Source organism: Dipodomys spectabilis, unplaced genomic scaffold (assembly GCF_019054845.1).
Source record: "Dipodomys spectabilis isolate Male_0828 unplaced genomic scaffold, ASM1905484v1 ptg000006l, whole genome shotgun sequence".
Taxonomy (NCBI): domain Eukaryota; kingdom Metazoa; phylum Chordata; class Mammalia; order Rodentia; family Heteromyidae; genus Dipodomys; species Dipodomys spectabilis.
Genome location: NW_024870683.1, coordinates 19,114,675 through 19,128,048, shown reverse-complemented (window position 1 = coordinate 19,128,048; position 13,374 = coordinate 19,114,675). Strand labels below are relative to the sequence as shown.

General features: G+C 43.7%; 1 protein-coding gene across 1 annotated transcript in view; it reads right to left on the bottom strand.

The window, feature by feature from the left end:
- Positions 1-5,766, bottom strand: part of Palm2akap2 (PALM2 and AKAP2 fusion) — a 295,986-nt gene extending 290,220 nt beyond the window's left edge. Inside the window, exon 1 of the mRNA XM_042695250.1 lies at positions 5,478-5,766. Within this exon, the coding sequence (XP_042551184.1) occupies positions 5,478-5,522 (45 nt within the window). The 5' untranslated portion in view covers positions 5,523-5,766. The remainder of the gene's footprint in view (positions 1-5,477) is intronic.
- Between the last annotated feature and the right edge of the window lie 7,608 nt (positions 5,767-13,374).

Here is a 13,374-nt window from a genome sequence, read left to right as displayed (position 1 = left end):
GTCCAGAGAGTTGTATGACCCTTACACACGCTTGTGTAAGATTGACTTGGCACTCTCAGATCCAGTAATGTCTCTGAGAGATTCAAAGGTGTCACCTATCCACTGGGAGGCTCTGTAAACTTAGCCAAAGTGAACCTTTTTTCAGCACCAATATCCCCAGAAAACCATTTTTGGTTTGATTGTTTTAGGCCTTAACATGGAATTTTAGAAACATATGTATCACACATGCCTATAATGGGAGCAGGTAACAGATGAATAGCCAGGATTTGAAACTTCCAGTTCTTTGTCAGCTGTTCACAGGGTCGTAAAGGGTGGTGTGTGTGTGTGTGTGTGTGTGTGTGTGTGTGTGTGTAGGTGTGTGTGTGTGTGTGTGTGTGTGTGTGTGTGTGTGTGCCCATACAAACCCACAGTGTTTGTTTTGACAGCCCCTCTGACAGTTCTCTGACATTGGGTACTAGGCTGAAGTCACATGTAAATCGTTGCAAGGATGCCTGTCCATCTTAGGCAGACCAACCTCAATGGTGTGGGACATTCTCATAGCCAGGAGGCCATGTATATAGTCTCTTAGGGCCGTTGGTCTCCACTTCAACCCTAGATCCCAGGGCTCTATCAGCCCAAGACAAGAAGAGAAATGAAAAAAATTAATATACGGAAAAGCCAACAGATTTATTTTTTGTGGGGAAGCCAAGGGCACAGCCAGCCTAAGCTAACCATACCCAGGACTCCTAAGGATGGAAAACAGGATCTACTGACAGCCATAAACCACTAACTGCACTTAGAGATGAGACTTTCAAGAGAGAAATGCTATAATGACAGATTCCATAGAATTCCAAGTGTCTCCCCTAGGCTTACCCCTCTCCCACCAGCCACAGGATCTTAGCTCAGGAAGACCCAGTGGTAGATCCTGTCTAGGTCATGGCACCTTCCAAGGTGGATATGCCATGAACTCAAGGAATTGGGAGTCAAGAGAGACCAAGGCTTCACACCATTCTTCTATAACCCACTATGTGATCTAGACACCTTTGGATGCTCCACTGTAAAGTGCAAACAATAAGACCTGCCCCACACAGTTCAGAATAAATACAGCATGTTCAAGGATGGTGTACAGTGTTAAGTGCTAATGCAGAAGATCATTTTCATAGTTCTACTAAGTGGGTTCTTAATAAATGACAACTTCCTTAAAGAGGAAATATAGTGTAGATGAACATCTCATATTTCACACAAATAAACTCATTGCATTCTCACTGGTCCCTGGTGCTGGCTAGAAGCCTTGTCCATGTGGTTCTTGGGGGCTTTTACTCAAGACAAACTCAGTATTTTCACTCATGCCCAAGGAAAACTATCTTCTCCTTGGCTGGGTAGACATAATATACCCTCCCCCAAAGTCAGTTTTCACTGAGACACAACAGCAACTTCCTCAAAGAAATGTTACTCATTTAGTAACTGAGCACTGAGCCCAAGGCTTGGAAGAGTCTCCAAAGGACATAGGCCTCCTGGCTTCTCTCGAGTTTTCCCAGTTTTAAGAAGGCAGCCTGCGGTGTCTCATGCACTCATAATGAGGCTGTGGACCACCTGCACAGTACATGGGAAGAGGGAAAGGTGCCTCTGCCATCTTGGTGGTAGTTCAGCATAACAGATTATGGTCTCTAGTGGCTATAGTATGTCTTCATATCCCAGCACTGTTTAACATTGAGCTAGTTCTATATAAGAAAGTAATGCCTAGCCTCTGAACTGGTTGTTAAGATTAAGATAATGTGTGTTAAAAGCATGTCAACCTGTTAATGAGCTTATGCTGTTATGCTGTTGGCAGGACAAACTATTGGTTTCATATCTTCATGCTTTTGGTTTTCTCTTTCTCACATTAACTACTTCACCTAAATAAAAAAACTAACAAGAAATAAATAATATTATCCAGTAATTAGGAAGAACATGATATTAGTGTCTATGTTATTTTACCCAATCTTTAAAACTCATTCAAATGTCTCCATTTTGGGGAAGTGTTCCTCAACTCCTTAAGGTTGGTTTACATAATCCACAAGTAAGTGCTGACAGGCACAGTGTCTGTTATTATATGGTAATAAGAGATTTTCTATTTCCTCCATGACTAAAACAAACAATGCAGCAACATAAACCACTTCATGTAGTGCCTTGCTGGATGTACCAGGGGAATAAATGGCAATTTCTATTATTCTTTCCAAGAACCCTTATTCACACCCACTGTATTGTAGAATCATTTTGTATATTCTAAAGGATGCTTTGAGAGTGTCCCAAGAGAGGTCGATGTGTAGAGTAGAAGTAGTTGTCAGAGGACTTTCTTTGGGGGAGGGGCCGGAAATGAGATGAGAGACATCTTTTGTCATTGATTAATCTCTGCATCTAACGAGGAGATTCAATTAAGGAGCTGTCATTTCTGGGTAATTTTCTAATTTTCTTTGATAGGAAAATCCTGCAGATGATTATATGACAAATATCTTGTGTTGTAGCACATAAATTAATCATGCAAGCTGTGCGCCGGTAGCCGACGCCTCTAATTCTGAACTACTTAGAAGGCTGAGATTTAAGGATCCTGGTTCAAAGCCAGACTAGGCAGAAAAGTCCGTAAGACTCTTTTCTTCAAATGACCAGAAAAATGTTGGAAGTGGAGGTGTGACTCAAGTGGTAAAACACTAACATTGAGGTTAAAAAAAAAAGCCTTAATACTAGCCATACCAAACCAAAAAACAATAATAATAATTGTGTAAAAGGTGAAAATTTCCATTTCACAGCTGATATTTAGGGACACTGACTTTTGGGTCTTAGCAGGATCTGCCAGAGGAACCACTTGTAAATACCCTAAGTCATAATCCTATTTCCACGGGTAGCAGTCAGAGGAAGCAACACTGGTCAGGGCCTGGCCTCAGTCAGAATTGAAGGAAAAGAAGCCAAGGCTTTCTACTTCAAAAATGCTGTTTCCACTCCCCCTCAAAAAAGCATCAGTATAGACAAGAACTGAGGGTTCTGAGTATCCCTAACCTAGTAGTGACTATATCACAGGCTCTTTACCTCCATCACCACCACGCCTCACAGGTAGCCCAGGAGACAGAACTCATGAGCCCATTGTATAGATGAGGAAACTGAAGCCCAGACTCCAGACTGACAAAGACTCAGAAGCCCAAGGAGGTGAATGGGTAGGGACTCATTCTCTTTTTTCCTCACATCTTCTGAGAGACTATGGGCATGCTAGGTTCTGAAGAAGGATTGTGAGCTCCTTAGGATTCCTGGAGAACTCTAGGAAAGTGGCTATGATTTGCTAGATGGCATAAAACCACAGTGCATTTTCCATCTCTATCTCTTCCCACACCCTCCCCTCTGCCCCTAGTCCTGGGGCTTAAACTCTAGGCCTGGGCATTGGGCGCTATCCCTGAGCTTCTTTTGCTCAAGGTGAATGCTCTACCACTTGAGTCACAGTGCTACTTGTTTTTTTTTTTTTTTAGTCGTTTATTGGAGACAAGGGTCTCATGGACTTTCCTGCCTGGGCTTCAAACCACCATCCTCCTATCTCAGCCTCCTGAGTGGTTAGAATTCAGGCATGAGCTACTGGCATCTGGCCATCTCTTTCTCTTTAAGTCTGTCTGTGTCCTTCCCTTTCTCTCTCTCCTATCTCCCCACTCCCCACCTCTCTATACAATGACTAAGGTCAATCCAAACTGATAACAATGGTGCATCCTCACTCAGATTGACCCATTCCCAGATTCATCAATGGCTCCCCAGTTCAATGGACCAGCTCAGTCCTACTACTGAGTAGGAACTAGTTGGTATTTGTCTTCTCTATCAAAAGATTTCCTACATTTTCCTTGAAAATCAATTTGGCCTCTGGTGAGATGACTCAACCCCACTTGGAAAGGGTGGCCCCATGTGAGCTGCTACTGGCTTGGTGCTCAGAAAGCAAGTCCTTTCATAGGGGCCAGCTGTCCCTCAGGAATCCAGGGAAGTTGGTCATGCAAAGGCAGAAAATGTGACAACTGTTGGAAACGGTCAGCAGTAGCCCATGGGAGCGACCAAACGTTCTCTGCAGTAGACACTCAGTCAACGGTTGAAGCAGCCAATTATTCGGTTTACACAAAACAACCACCAGCTCCATGGCACCACCAGCTGAATATCTCCATTCTTATCAACTTTAGAACATACTGCCACACTGCCGTGCTGCTGAACTTTGAGAAACTATGAACAACTGCATTAACCATCAAACTACACATGTACTCAGGAAAGGAAAGGAGCTCTAAGGGCCACATTCAAAGACCACCTCAGAGGCAAACCATAGCCCATTACCATGTCTGACACACAGCTCTCTCCCTCTCCAGAGCTAGTCTTCAAGAGCTTTCAGATCTGCCAAGACCACATCAAATGCTTGGGTTGGTTTTTTTTTTTTTTTTTAAGGCCTGTGTGCATTTTCCCAATAAAGAATCTGTCCAAAGTCTTAAAAAAAAAAACAACACTTTCATGGAGTTTGTTTCCAATACATTACACAGTATTTCTCCAACAAATTTATAGTATTTCCAGGGAATTCCTGGAACCCACCACCACCAAAAAAAAAAAAATGTACTTAGGTAGAAGAACGTCTGGAGTTTCTTTTGCACCAACATGTTAACAGACCTTCTCTTCTAATCGTTCTTATTTCATATAGCAGTGGTAATCATTCCCTCATCCGCAAAGGAAATATATAATCCAGCTGTGGTGGTTCCAGTAAAAATACCACATCTGTGGATCACTGGCAAGCCTGGCAAGTCTGTTCAAATCTAGGCAGTCTCAGAGAGTTCTATTTCTTTTGTACCCAAGGCACACATGGGTACACTTTTCTGAAACTGCATATGAACTTTGCCAAAACTGGTTATATGGGGGAACCCGAGTTTTCCACTAATCTACACCTTTAGGAGAGAGGCTCCCTTGGAATATTAGTCCCAGCACTCAGTTGTTGTGAGAGGTGGCCAGCCCAGGGTAGTGGCTGGTGCCAGAGCCATGGTCAGTATCAAATGGAGAAGGGAAAAGCAGCACTCCCAACCTCTGGGAGGAGGCTCTCTCCATGCAGAGGCTGGCTGGCTGTGCATGTGGCTCCTGGTTTTCCACTTAACAACAGGCTAAGGGCTTCTGCAGAGGACGGCAGCCACCATGCAGGTCGCTCCTCCATTCGCTTCTTCCTACAGGGTAGGAAGCCAACATGTCCCAAAGCACCAGGTGATAATATTCCGCCGGGCGCCCCCTCCCCAGCCTCTGTTGAGCCCGGTTGCCAAAGCCCAGCCGCCAGCATCTTATTTCTAAGCCCACCAGTTCCAAGTGCGCCCTGCGGGTTTGGTCTGCAGACGTCTAAAAGGGAAATCGGCTGAGCCTTGACAGGCGTTCGCCCTGAGGCTACCCAGCTGGCATGCCTCTGGTCCCGAACCCTCGGAGTTCCCATCCACCCCAGACAATAGAGCAGGAGAATGAAATGAAAGTGGACTTACTGCTATGGCTTGCAGCCTCTCCTTGTGCAGTTCCGCCTCTGCCATCCTGGAGAAGGGCACCCGCGGGCAGGAGAAAGAAGAAAGAAAAAACAAAACACGCTGTAGTCACCCAAAGAACTGGATGGGCACCCGGGGAGGCTTAGGTGGAACCCGGGGGGAGTCGAGGGGGGGCGCCTAGGGTCCGCCCGCAGCACTGCGGCCGCGGGAACAGCTGTGCGCACGGCTGGATCGGGGACCTCTGTCCCCCACCCTCGCGCGGCCGCGTGGCTGCGCCCCAGCGCCACCGCGATCTGCAGCTCACGGTCGCCGCCGCTGCTGCCACCGCCGGCCGCGCCAGCCAGCCGGGGACGTGGGCCGCGGGCAGCCGCCGGGAGGGCGCGCTCGCCGGCGCTCGTTCTCCGCCCTGACGTCTAGGCGCCTCGCTCCGCCCCTGGGGTGTGGAGGACCCGCGGCCTCCAGGCGGCGAGGCGGACGCGCAGCGCGAGAATGGCACCTGGGGCGCCGCCGATCCTAGGGCGCACGGCTGGAGCAGCGCTTCAGCGGACAGGAGAGCGGAGGGTCCCCCAAGCCGAGCGCGGTGGCGTCTGCAGGGCAGATCCAGTGGAGGGGGCCTCTGGCAAAATGCGAGCCCCAACACGTGCTGGCTGTGGCCAGTGGCCACGGAGGGTTCTGGGCGCCTTCCAGCGGCAGCCTGAATGACACTTGGGCTCCACCTGGGGGCATTTCCAACAGGGAGGGCTGTCTCACCCACGTGCTTCCATCACAGGGGCCACAAACACCAAGTCGGCTGAGGGCAGGCAGGTGTTATCTCCAGATCTGGCCACGCTTGAGGCCATCGGGGGCTTAGACATCCCAGAGTTTGTCGCCTTGGGTGCCCAGGTAGGCTGAGCAATTTAGCCAGAAAAACCTGCAGCATTTGACTTAACTAAACAGGACCTCAGTTTCCTCATAGGAAACTAATGAAGGAGCACGAATTACCTCCCAGAGAAGTCCTTAGTCAAGTGTAATTAAGGTGCTCTGTGGAAGGCATTATAGATTTGCCTTTTCTTTTTCTTTTTTTCTTTTTTTTTTGGTGATACTGGTGTTCAAACTCACGGCCTTAAACTTGCTAGACAGGCTATGCTACCACCTAAGTCCCCAGCCCATTTTGTTTTGGTAGTTTTTCTAATAGGATCATTTATGCTCAGCAGGCCTGGACCATATTCCTCCCACCTATCTAAGTATTCACAAAGCTGAGACTGCTGGTGTGCAGACCACCATGCCTGGCGTATTGATTAGATAGGGTCTTCCTAACTTTTTGCCTTGACTGGCCTCAAACTTCCATCCTCCTGAGTAGCTGGCATTACAGGTATAAGCCATCATGCCTGGCCCTCAGACATCTGCTTTTATTACTATTATCCTGTGACATTCTGTGCTGTAAACATTTAAACCTTTGGAGGGCTTTACTGTGGCAGAAAGACAAAGTAGGATGTGTTCACTAAAATACCTGACCTGTTATTTACCCAAACAGGATACCATATGGTACTAAAGTGGGGGTGGTTTGTGGGTCAGATGTGAGAGATATGTAGAAGTCTGGAAGTGAAATAAATACAAAATGTCTCTTAGCATTGAAGATGGACCAACATTCATAAGCAAAATTTCTCTGTCAAATTAAATAAACACTAAATAAAACCTACTTGACCCATGATTTTATAAATGTTGCACTCAAGAAGGCATTTGAAAGCCTGGCACCAGTGGCTCATGCCTATAATCTTCATTACTTGGGAGGCTGAGAGGAAGATTTCAACTGAAGTCCAGTCAGGATGTAAAAGTCTTGAAGATTCCATCTTAATAGAAGAAGCTGAGCCTGGTAGCAACAAAAATAGGCACAGACCTCAACAAAAGTGAAACTCTCATCTCAAAATAACCAGAGCAAACAAGGGCTGCAGGAATGGCTCAGGGTTAGAGTATCTACCTAGCAATCACAAAGCTCAGAGTTCAAATCCCAGTAGAGAGAAAGAAAAAAAAAAGATATGTGTATCTCTTTTGTCAAATTTGTCCTATTTTCTGGGTAAATTTTTCCATTCAACTACGTATCTCTTTCATCTTCACAGAGATGTCAGTAGTTGTCCCTTGATGACTAATCACTGTCCAGGCTGAGGATGGTGATAACTCAGTGAATCCATTTTGCTGAGGGATCATTCTGCCATTTACTTCATAACAAGTGTGGGTGGGACTGTTTGTATCATAAATCGAAGCCAAAGCCAGGTTTGACATCCTGCTCCAACATATTAGGAAATTCTACTTTCTGGCTATGCCCTCATCACTTGCTTCAATTGCTTCCTTTTCTCTTCAGCTCTAGCATGAGCCCTGCCCCCCAGAACAAGTTATTTGAGGAAGGATTTGCTAACAAATAAACAAAGCTGCTGTTATTTTGGTAGAATGACTGTGTAACCAACTAACACAGAGAGTACTAAAATGAGGAAGTGAGACCAGAGAAGTGGGAACTCAGCCAATGTCACAGACTGAGATAAGCCCAGAGGAGACCCTACCGAGACCATGTTTTTAGCCCTAATCACCACACAGCCAGTGACATGGATGTGTGGCAGAAAGTAGAGAAGAAATAGTCTTGTTCCCCTTGCCCATGTAAGTATCAGAAAGGAATGATAGGAGTTGAGGATGTAGTTCCGTGATAGAGTATTTGCCTAGGATGTGCTAGGTTTGATTCCCAGCAAAAGAAAAAACAATAAAAGTAGGGAGGGAAAGGGAGGGAAGGGAAAGGAAAGAAAGGGGATGGGAATGGTGGAGAGCAATAAGGTGAGTGTACTTAATGTCACTAAACTGTATATTTACAAGTGGTTATATGTACTTAATCATAATTAATTTTTAAAAAAAAGAGATGATGGAATGGTCCGAGCACTCCTTGGAAGTGATCAGTTGGGAAGATCTGTACTTCAAAACAGGAGAATCAGGTTGGGCTATGTATCTCAGTGTCATCTATGTCACAGTCACAACTCAAGAGATGAGCATAGCCAGGATTAGAAGAGAAAGCAGGCAGAGTGAAGGTTAGCCAGAGAGACTGATAAAATATCATCTGAGAAGCAGAAGAAAAAGATTCAGGAAGGATTTGCATCGAAAGGCACACAGGTAGTCAGAGAACCTCAACAGGTTTCCACATATTTCTGAGATGTCAGGAAGGAAGCAGACTGAGAAGGGGCCCTTGGCTTTAGCAGTCAGGAAGTCATGTGTGACGCTGGAGAATAAAACTATATGCAGAGGGTGAGCACTTAAGATAGCTGAGAAATGAATGAGAGGCAAGGAAGATCATCCAGGAGTACAAATGGCTCCTTTCAGATCTCTGGATTTGGAAGATGATGGTGGGGAGCAGGCCGGCAGTCTTTGAAAGTAGAGGCTCAATGAAGAATTTTTTTAGGCCAAGTGAGACTGAATGCTTTGGGGTGCAAAGGGTATTACAGCTCAGGAAAGTGAGTCCAAAGATACAAAAGGGAAGGTAAGTATTAGACTGGAGAGCTTCACAATGAACACAACTGGACACTTAAGTCTTGGAAAGAAAGAAGAACAAAGCAAGGCATGGGGATGGAAATGGGTAAAGACAAGAATTACAAGTTGAAAAAATTATGAGTTGAAATTGTAAGAGAGGGAAGTTGAGTTTGAGTTTGTATCTGTTTAACTGGTTTTCCCAGGTGAAGGAAGGGACTTTGGTTGAGACCGATGAGTGGGAGTAAGGCTTAAGAAAAATAGACATGGTTTATAACACTAGAACATAGGTCCTAATTAGAAGTCTACATTAGAATCTCTTGAATAATTAATTAATGTTTATGGGGTAAAGTAAGGCTTAGGATAGATTTAGGATCATTATACTACTGGGATTTACTAAAAAGGGAGACCAAGATACATGACCAATTGTGCATACTTCCTTGGTGGTTTTTAAGTGCCTGAGAACTGCAATATACTATGGTCATGTTCATTTGGTGTTAAAGAGTGTCAAAACAAATATGACAAAAGTCAAAGAATCAAGGAAATTCAGAATGGTAGACACTGGGTGTGGGAGCCAGTTGGAAAGCATAAAATACTCAGCTCTTTCTTACACTGCCCAACTTGTCAACCTCTTCCCATCTTGGGGGATTTGCTAAATTACAAGCTGCAGTGACAGACAGAGACACATCCCACCACAGAAATTGAGAAATGCCAGACACCTGCATCCCAGATCTCCCGGAAGCAACCAGATAGCACACAGTCTGGGCTCAGCCAGGTGCATGCAACTTGCTAAGAAGTTTGAAGGTGAAACATTTCTTGAGCATTCTTTCAGGCTCATAGCTCATCTTTGGTCTTGCTCACTACCCAAGTTCTTTCAGAGACCAGACTTCCCGTTTAGTCTCTGAGCTACTGTGCATACATTAGGTTTTTCCTCTCATGTCTCTATCTGCTAGAATTCATTTCTGTTGCTTGTGACTGAGAGCCCTAAGTAACACAGGAAGTTAGTGGTTGAAGACAAACCCAAATCATACCATCCCTTCAATAAATTTATTTTATAACTATTGTGTATTGGGCATGGTATTACAGAGATTCATAGTCTAATGCCACAATGATATTGGTGACTATTTGCCCTTCCAAACTTTTAAAACACAGAATGATACATTGCAATGGTGCAAAAGGTAAATCACAAATCACTAGTTCTTGCTCAGGCATTAAATTGTATTGCATCAGTACCATCTGGATGGCTTAAAGGCTCTTTCTTTTTGATAGATGTTACATTACAAAGCATTATACATAGAGAATACAGAATGCTAGATATGCAAAATAAATGTTTTGTTAATAAAAATTTCAGAATCTATTTTAGGAAATGAGTCCTCTGGGAGCCACAATTGAGCATAGCCTATTCCCTTGTGGGAAAAACACGTGTTGTATAAACCAAGAAGCAAATAATTTACCAAGGCTATGTGTGAGTAAAAAAATTAGTAATGTTGGAGAATGGATGTAAAATTAGTTTCTCAGCAACCTGAAGCTTTCCTATGTCAAAAGTGATTTGGAAAGAAATGTCCAAGTCCCCCAAAATATTTCTATTGGCTGTGTTTTGCAGGGATCACTTGTGAATGTATGGTTATTAAAGCATCTGGGATCACTCCACAGAATCAAAAGGAGGATAGTGCTTGGATTCCTTTCAGCTCCTGTGGCTATCAGCAATTTGAAAGCGTTGATAGACTCCAAAGAAGTGCTATTCTTCTCTGTGGAATTCAAGTGACAGATCCACATGGGAATCACTATGGCCTAAGAAGACAGAAAGAGGCTAACAAGCAGAGGGCCCATGTGGGAGATAAATCAGGCTGGATGTTACTTAAGGTGTATGTTAACCAAGGTTTCTATGCAACAGATTAAACTGGGCAATGGGAAATATGGCTATCAATGAGCAATACTATTTCAGAAGGATGGTTTTCTTTTCTCTTAGCTGGTTTTTGCAATGTGGCTAAGATGCTTAGAGAACATTCTACATTTATGCTGAATACCTTAAACAGTTTAAGGTTGGGATGACAAAGAAAAGGCATGAGTTCTGAAGGTACTTTGGAAGCTCGTCCTTTCCTAGAAATATTGTAAGAAATGAGGATAGCAGGTAGAAAATAATTAGTCCCAGTGTGTGCTTTAGAAAGGACAGATCTTAATTATTCAATCCAATCACTGATGAATTCAAAGTTCCATAGCCCATGTTGTATGAACAATTTGAATGCATACAGCCTTTTAAAATTTAATTTTCTAATTGTTATTATAAGGGTAATGTACAAAGTGGTTACAGGCACATAAATCAGGTAATGAATACATTTCTTTTTAGACAATGTCACCCCTTCCCTCGTTCTCTCTTCCAGTTTTCCCATCTCATCTCCACCCACAAGTTGTATAGTTCATTTTCTTTTTTTTTTTTTTTTTTTTTGGGTCCGGTTGTGGGGCCTGAACTCTGGGCCTGGGCGCTGTCCCTCAGCTCTTCAGCTCAAGGCTAGTGCTCTACCACTTGAGCCACAGCGCCACTTCCGGCTTTTTTCTTTTTGCTTATATGGTGCTGAGGAATCGAACCCAGGGCCTCAGGCTTGCAAGGCAAGCGCTCTACCACTGAGCCACCTTCCCAGCCCCTGTATAGTTCATTTTCAATGCAGTGTCTAGTGAATACCATTGCTGCATTTGTTCACCCTTTGTCCCTCCATTTCTGTGCTCCCTTTTGCCCTCCCAAAGATAGATAAATGAACAAACAAGACAAAAGAAAAAGGAAACAAAAACTGCAACATAGAAAAAAAAACTCTTGTTTTCATTTCCTGGAGCTCATTTCAATAAATATTATCTTATAGGTTCAGATGGACATTGTATTCACCCTTTAAAAAAATGGGAAAGGAGGAAAGCTATCAATATTCTTAAAATTTGGGGATATCCCCAAAGCACTTCAACACAGACTAGAAAGAGTACAATTAGTAGTTATTTCTATTTTTGCCTCTTGTTAAAAGGAGAGTTTATTTCCTAGAGAGTTATTTATTCACTTATTTCCTAGGAATTTCTTTACCAGATTCTCCTTTCAATGATTCATAGATACCTACAGTGTTATGTTTTGGAACAGGCTGATTTAATAATCATAAATGAGAATGAGTTAAAAGTAAAAGCCCAATTTCTGAGTTTTTAGGAGAAAAACTTCATGCCTACCTATTAAAAGTATTCTGCAGTACAGTAGAATTTATGTTTGTGAATTAGCTATAAACCAGAAGAGTCTTTGAGAAGGCCACATTGACCTCAGTCTGATGATCTAATGCCAACAGTCACAGTTGGGTCATTGGCTTCACAGAGAGCTTAGGGGCCAGTCTAGATTGCCTTAACACAATGATCACGATGTGCCCTGTCAGCGTGGAATCCCTTTTTGTAGTGTGACCATCGACACTTTCATTGTTATCTGTGATTCAATAGTGCCATGCACATTCTTTGAGTCAGCACTGCTGACAAGGGAAAGATTTCCTGCAAGGTTGGCAGTGGGGGATGGTGGCCTATCAACTAAATCCTGTGGGGACTGAACAGTGAAATTGGGAAAGCCTAGTTTCTGTTCCCACCAACAATGGATGGTTTCTATGCTCTCTGGATGCCCTTTGAAATCCAGAGGTCTCAACCCTACATGCCTATCACTTGCCCATTCTATATCCTGGAAAAAAATGGAGGCTATTCCATTAAGAAGCATTCGTCATCCCAGCTCAGAAATTCTCCATGCTATTACATAGTCCCCTAGATGACTTGATGGAACCCTCAGAGAGGTACTGTTCTTTTTTGTGGGACTCAAATGATAGATACACATGGAAGTCCCCAAGGAGCAAGAGCAAGATAAAGGTTAGAAAGCAGAACGCCAGTGTGGGATTTCCCCAAAGCATCATTAGGCCGACTAGAAAGACCAGGAGACAAAGGCTCTATTCTAGGTCCTAATTCTAACGCTGTCACTTATTGTGTGCCTTCATATGTCACTTCATTGCTCTGAGCTGAGCTTTCCCATTTGTCAGTCAGGGATAGGCTCTCTTTGTAAACTAGGAATGTGTATGAATAGTCAACTACCTATATATAGTATTCTTGTTTGAAGTGAAGACACTCATGAATGGGAAAGTGTGTCTGAGTGTAAAGGGCTACATTGAGAGGCAAAACGTGAAGTTATGGATGCAGGAATGTGATAAATGGTTGGAAGCATGTTTGTACAAGTACATAGGCTCAGCCCACCAGGAAAAAAGCCATTACAAAAACTGAAGACTAAAGGTGCTTCCAAGTGTCAAAGAGATTTCTAAGACATTTAAATCTCTAAATTTAAATAACCAAGGTTATTCATGGCTTTCTCTGACTCCTGGTGTTCCTTAATGCTCAACATATTTAACTAGCTTTAAGTAAATTCAGG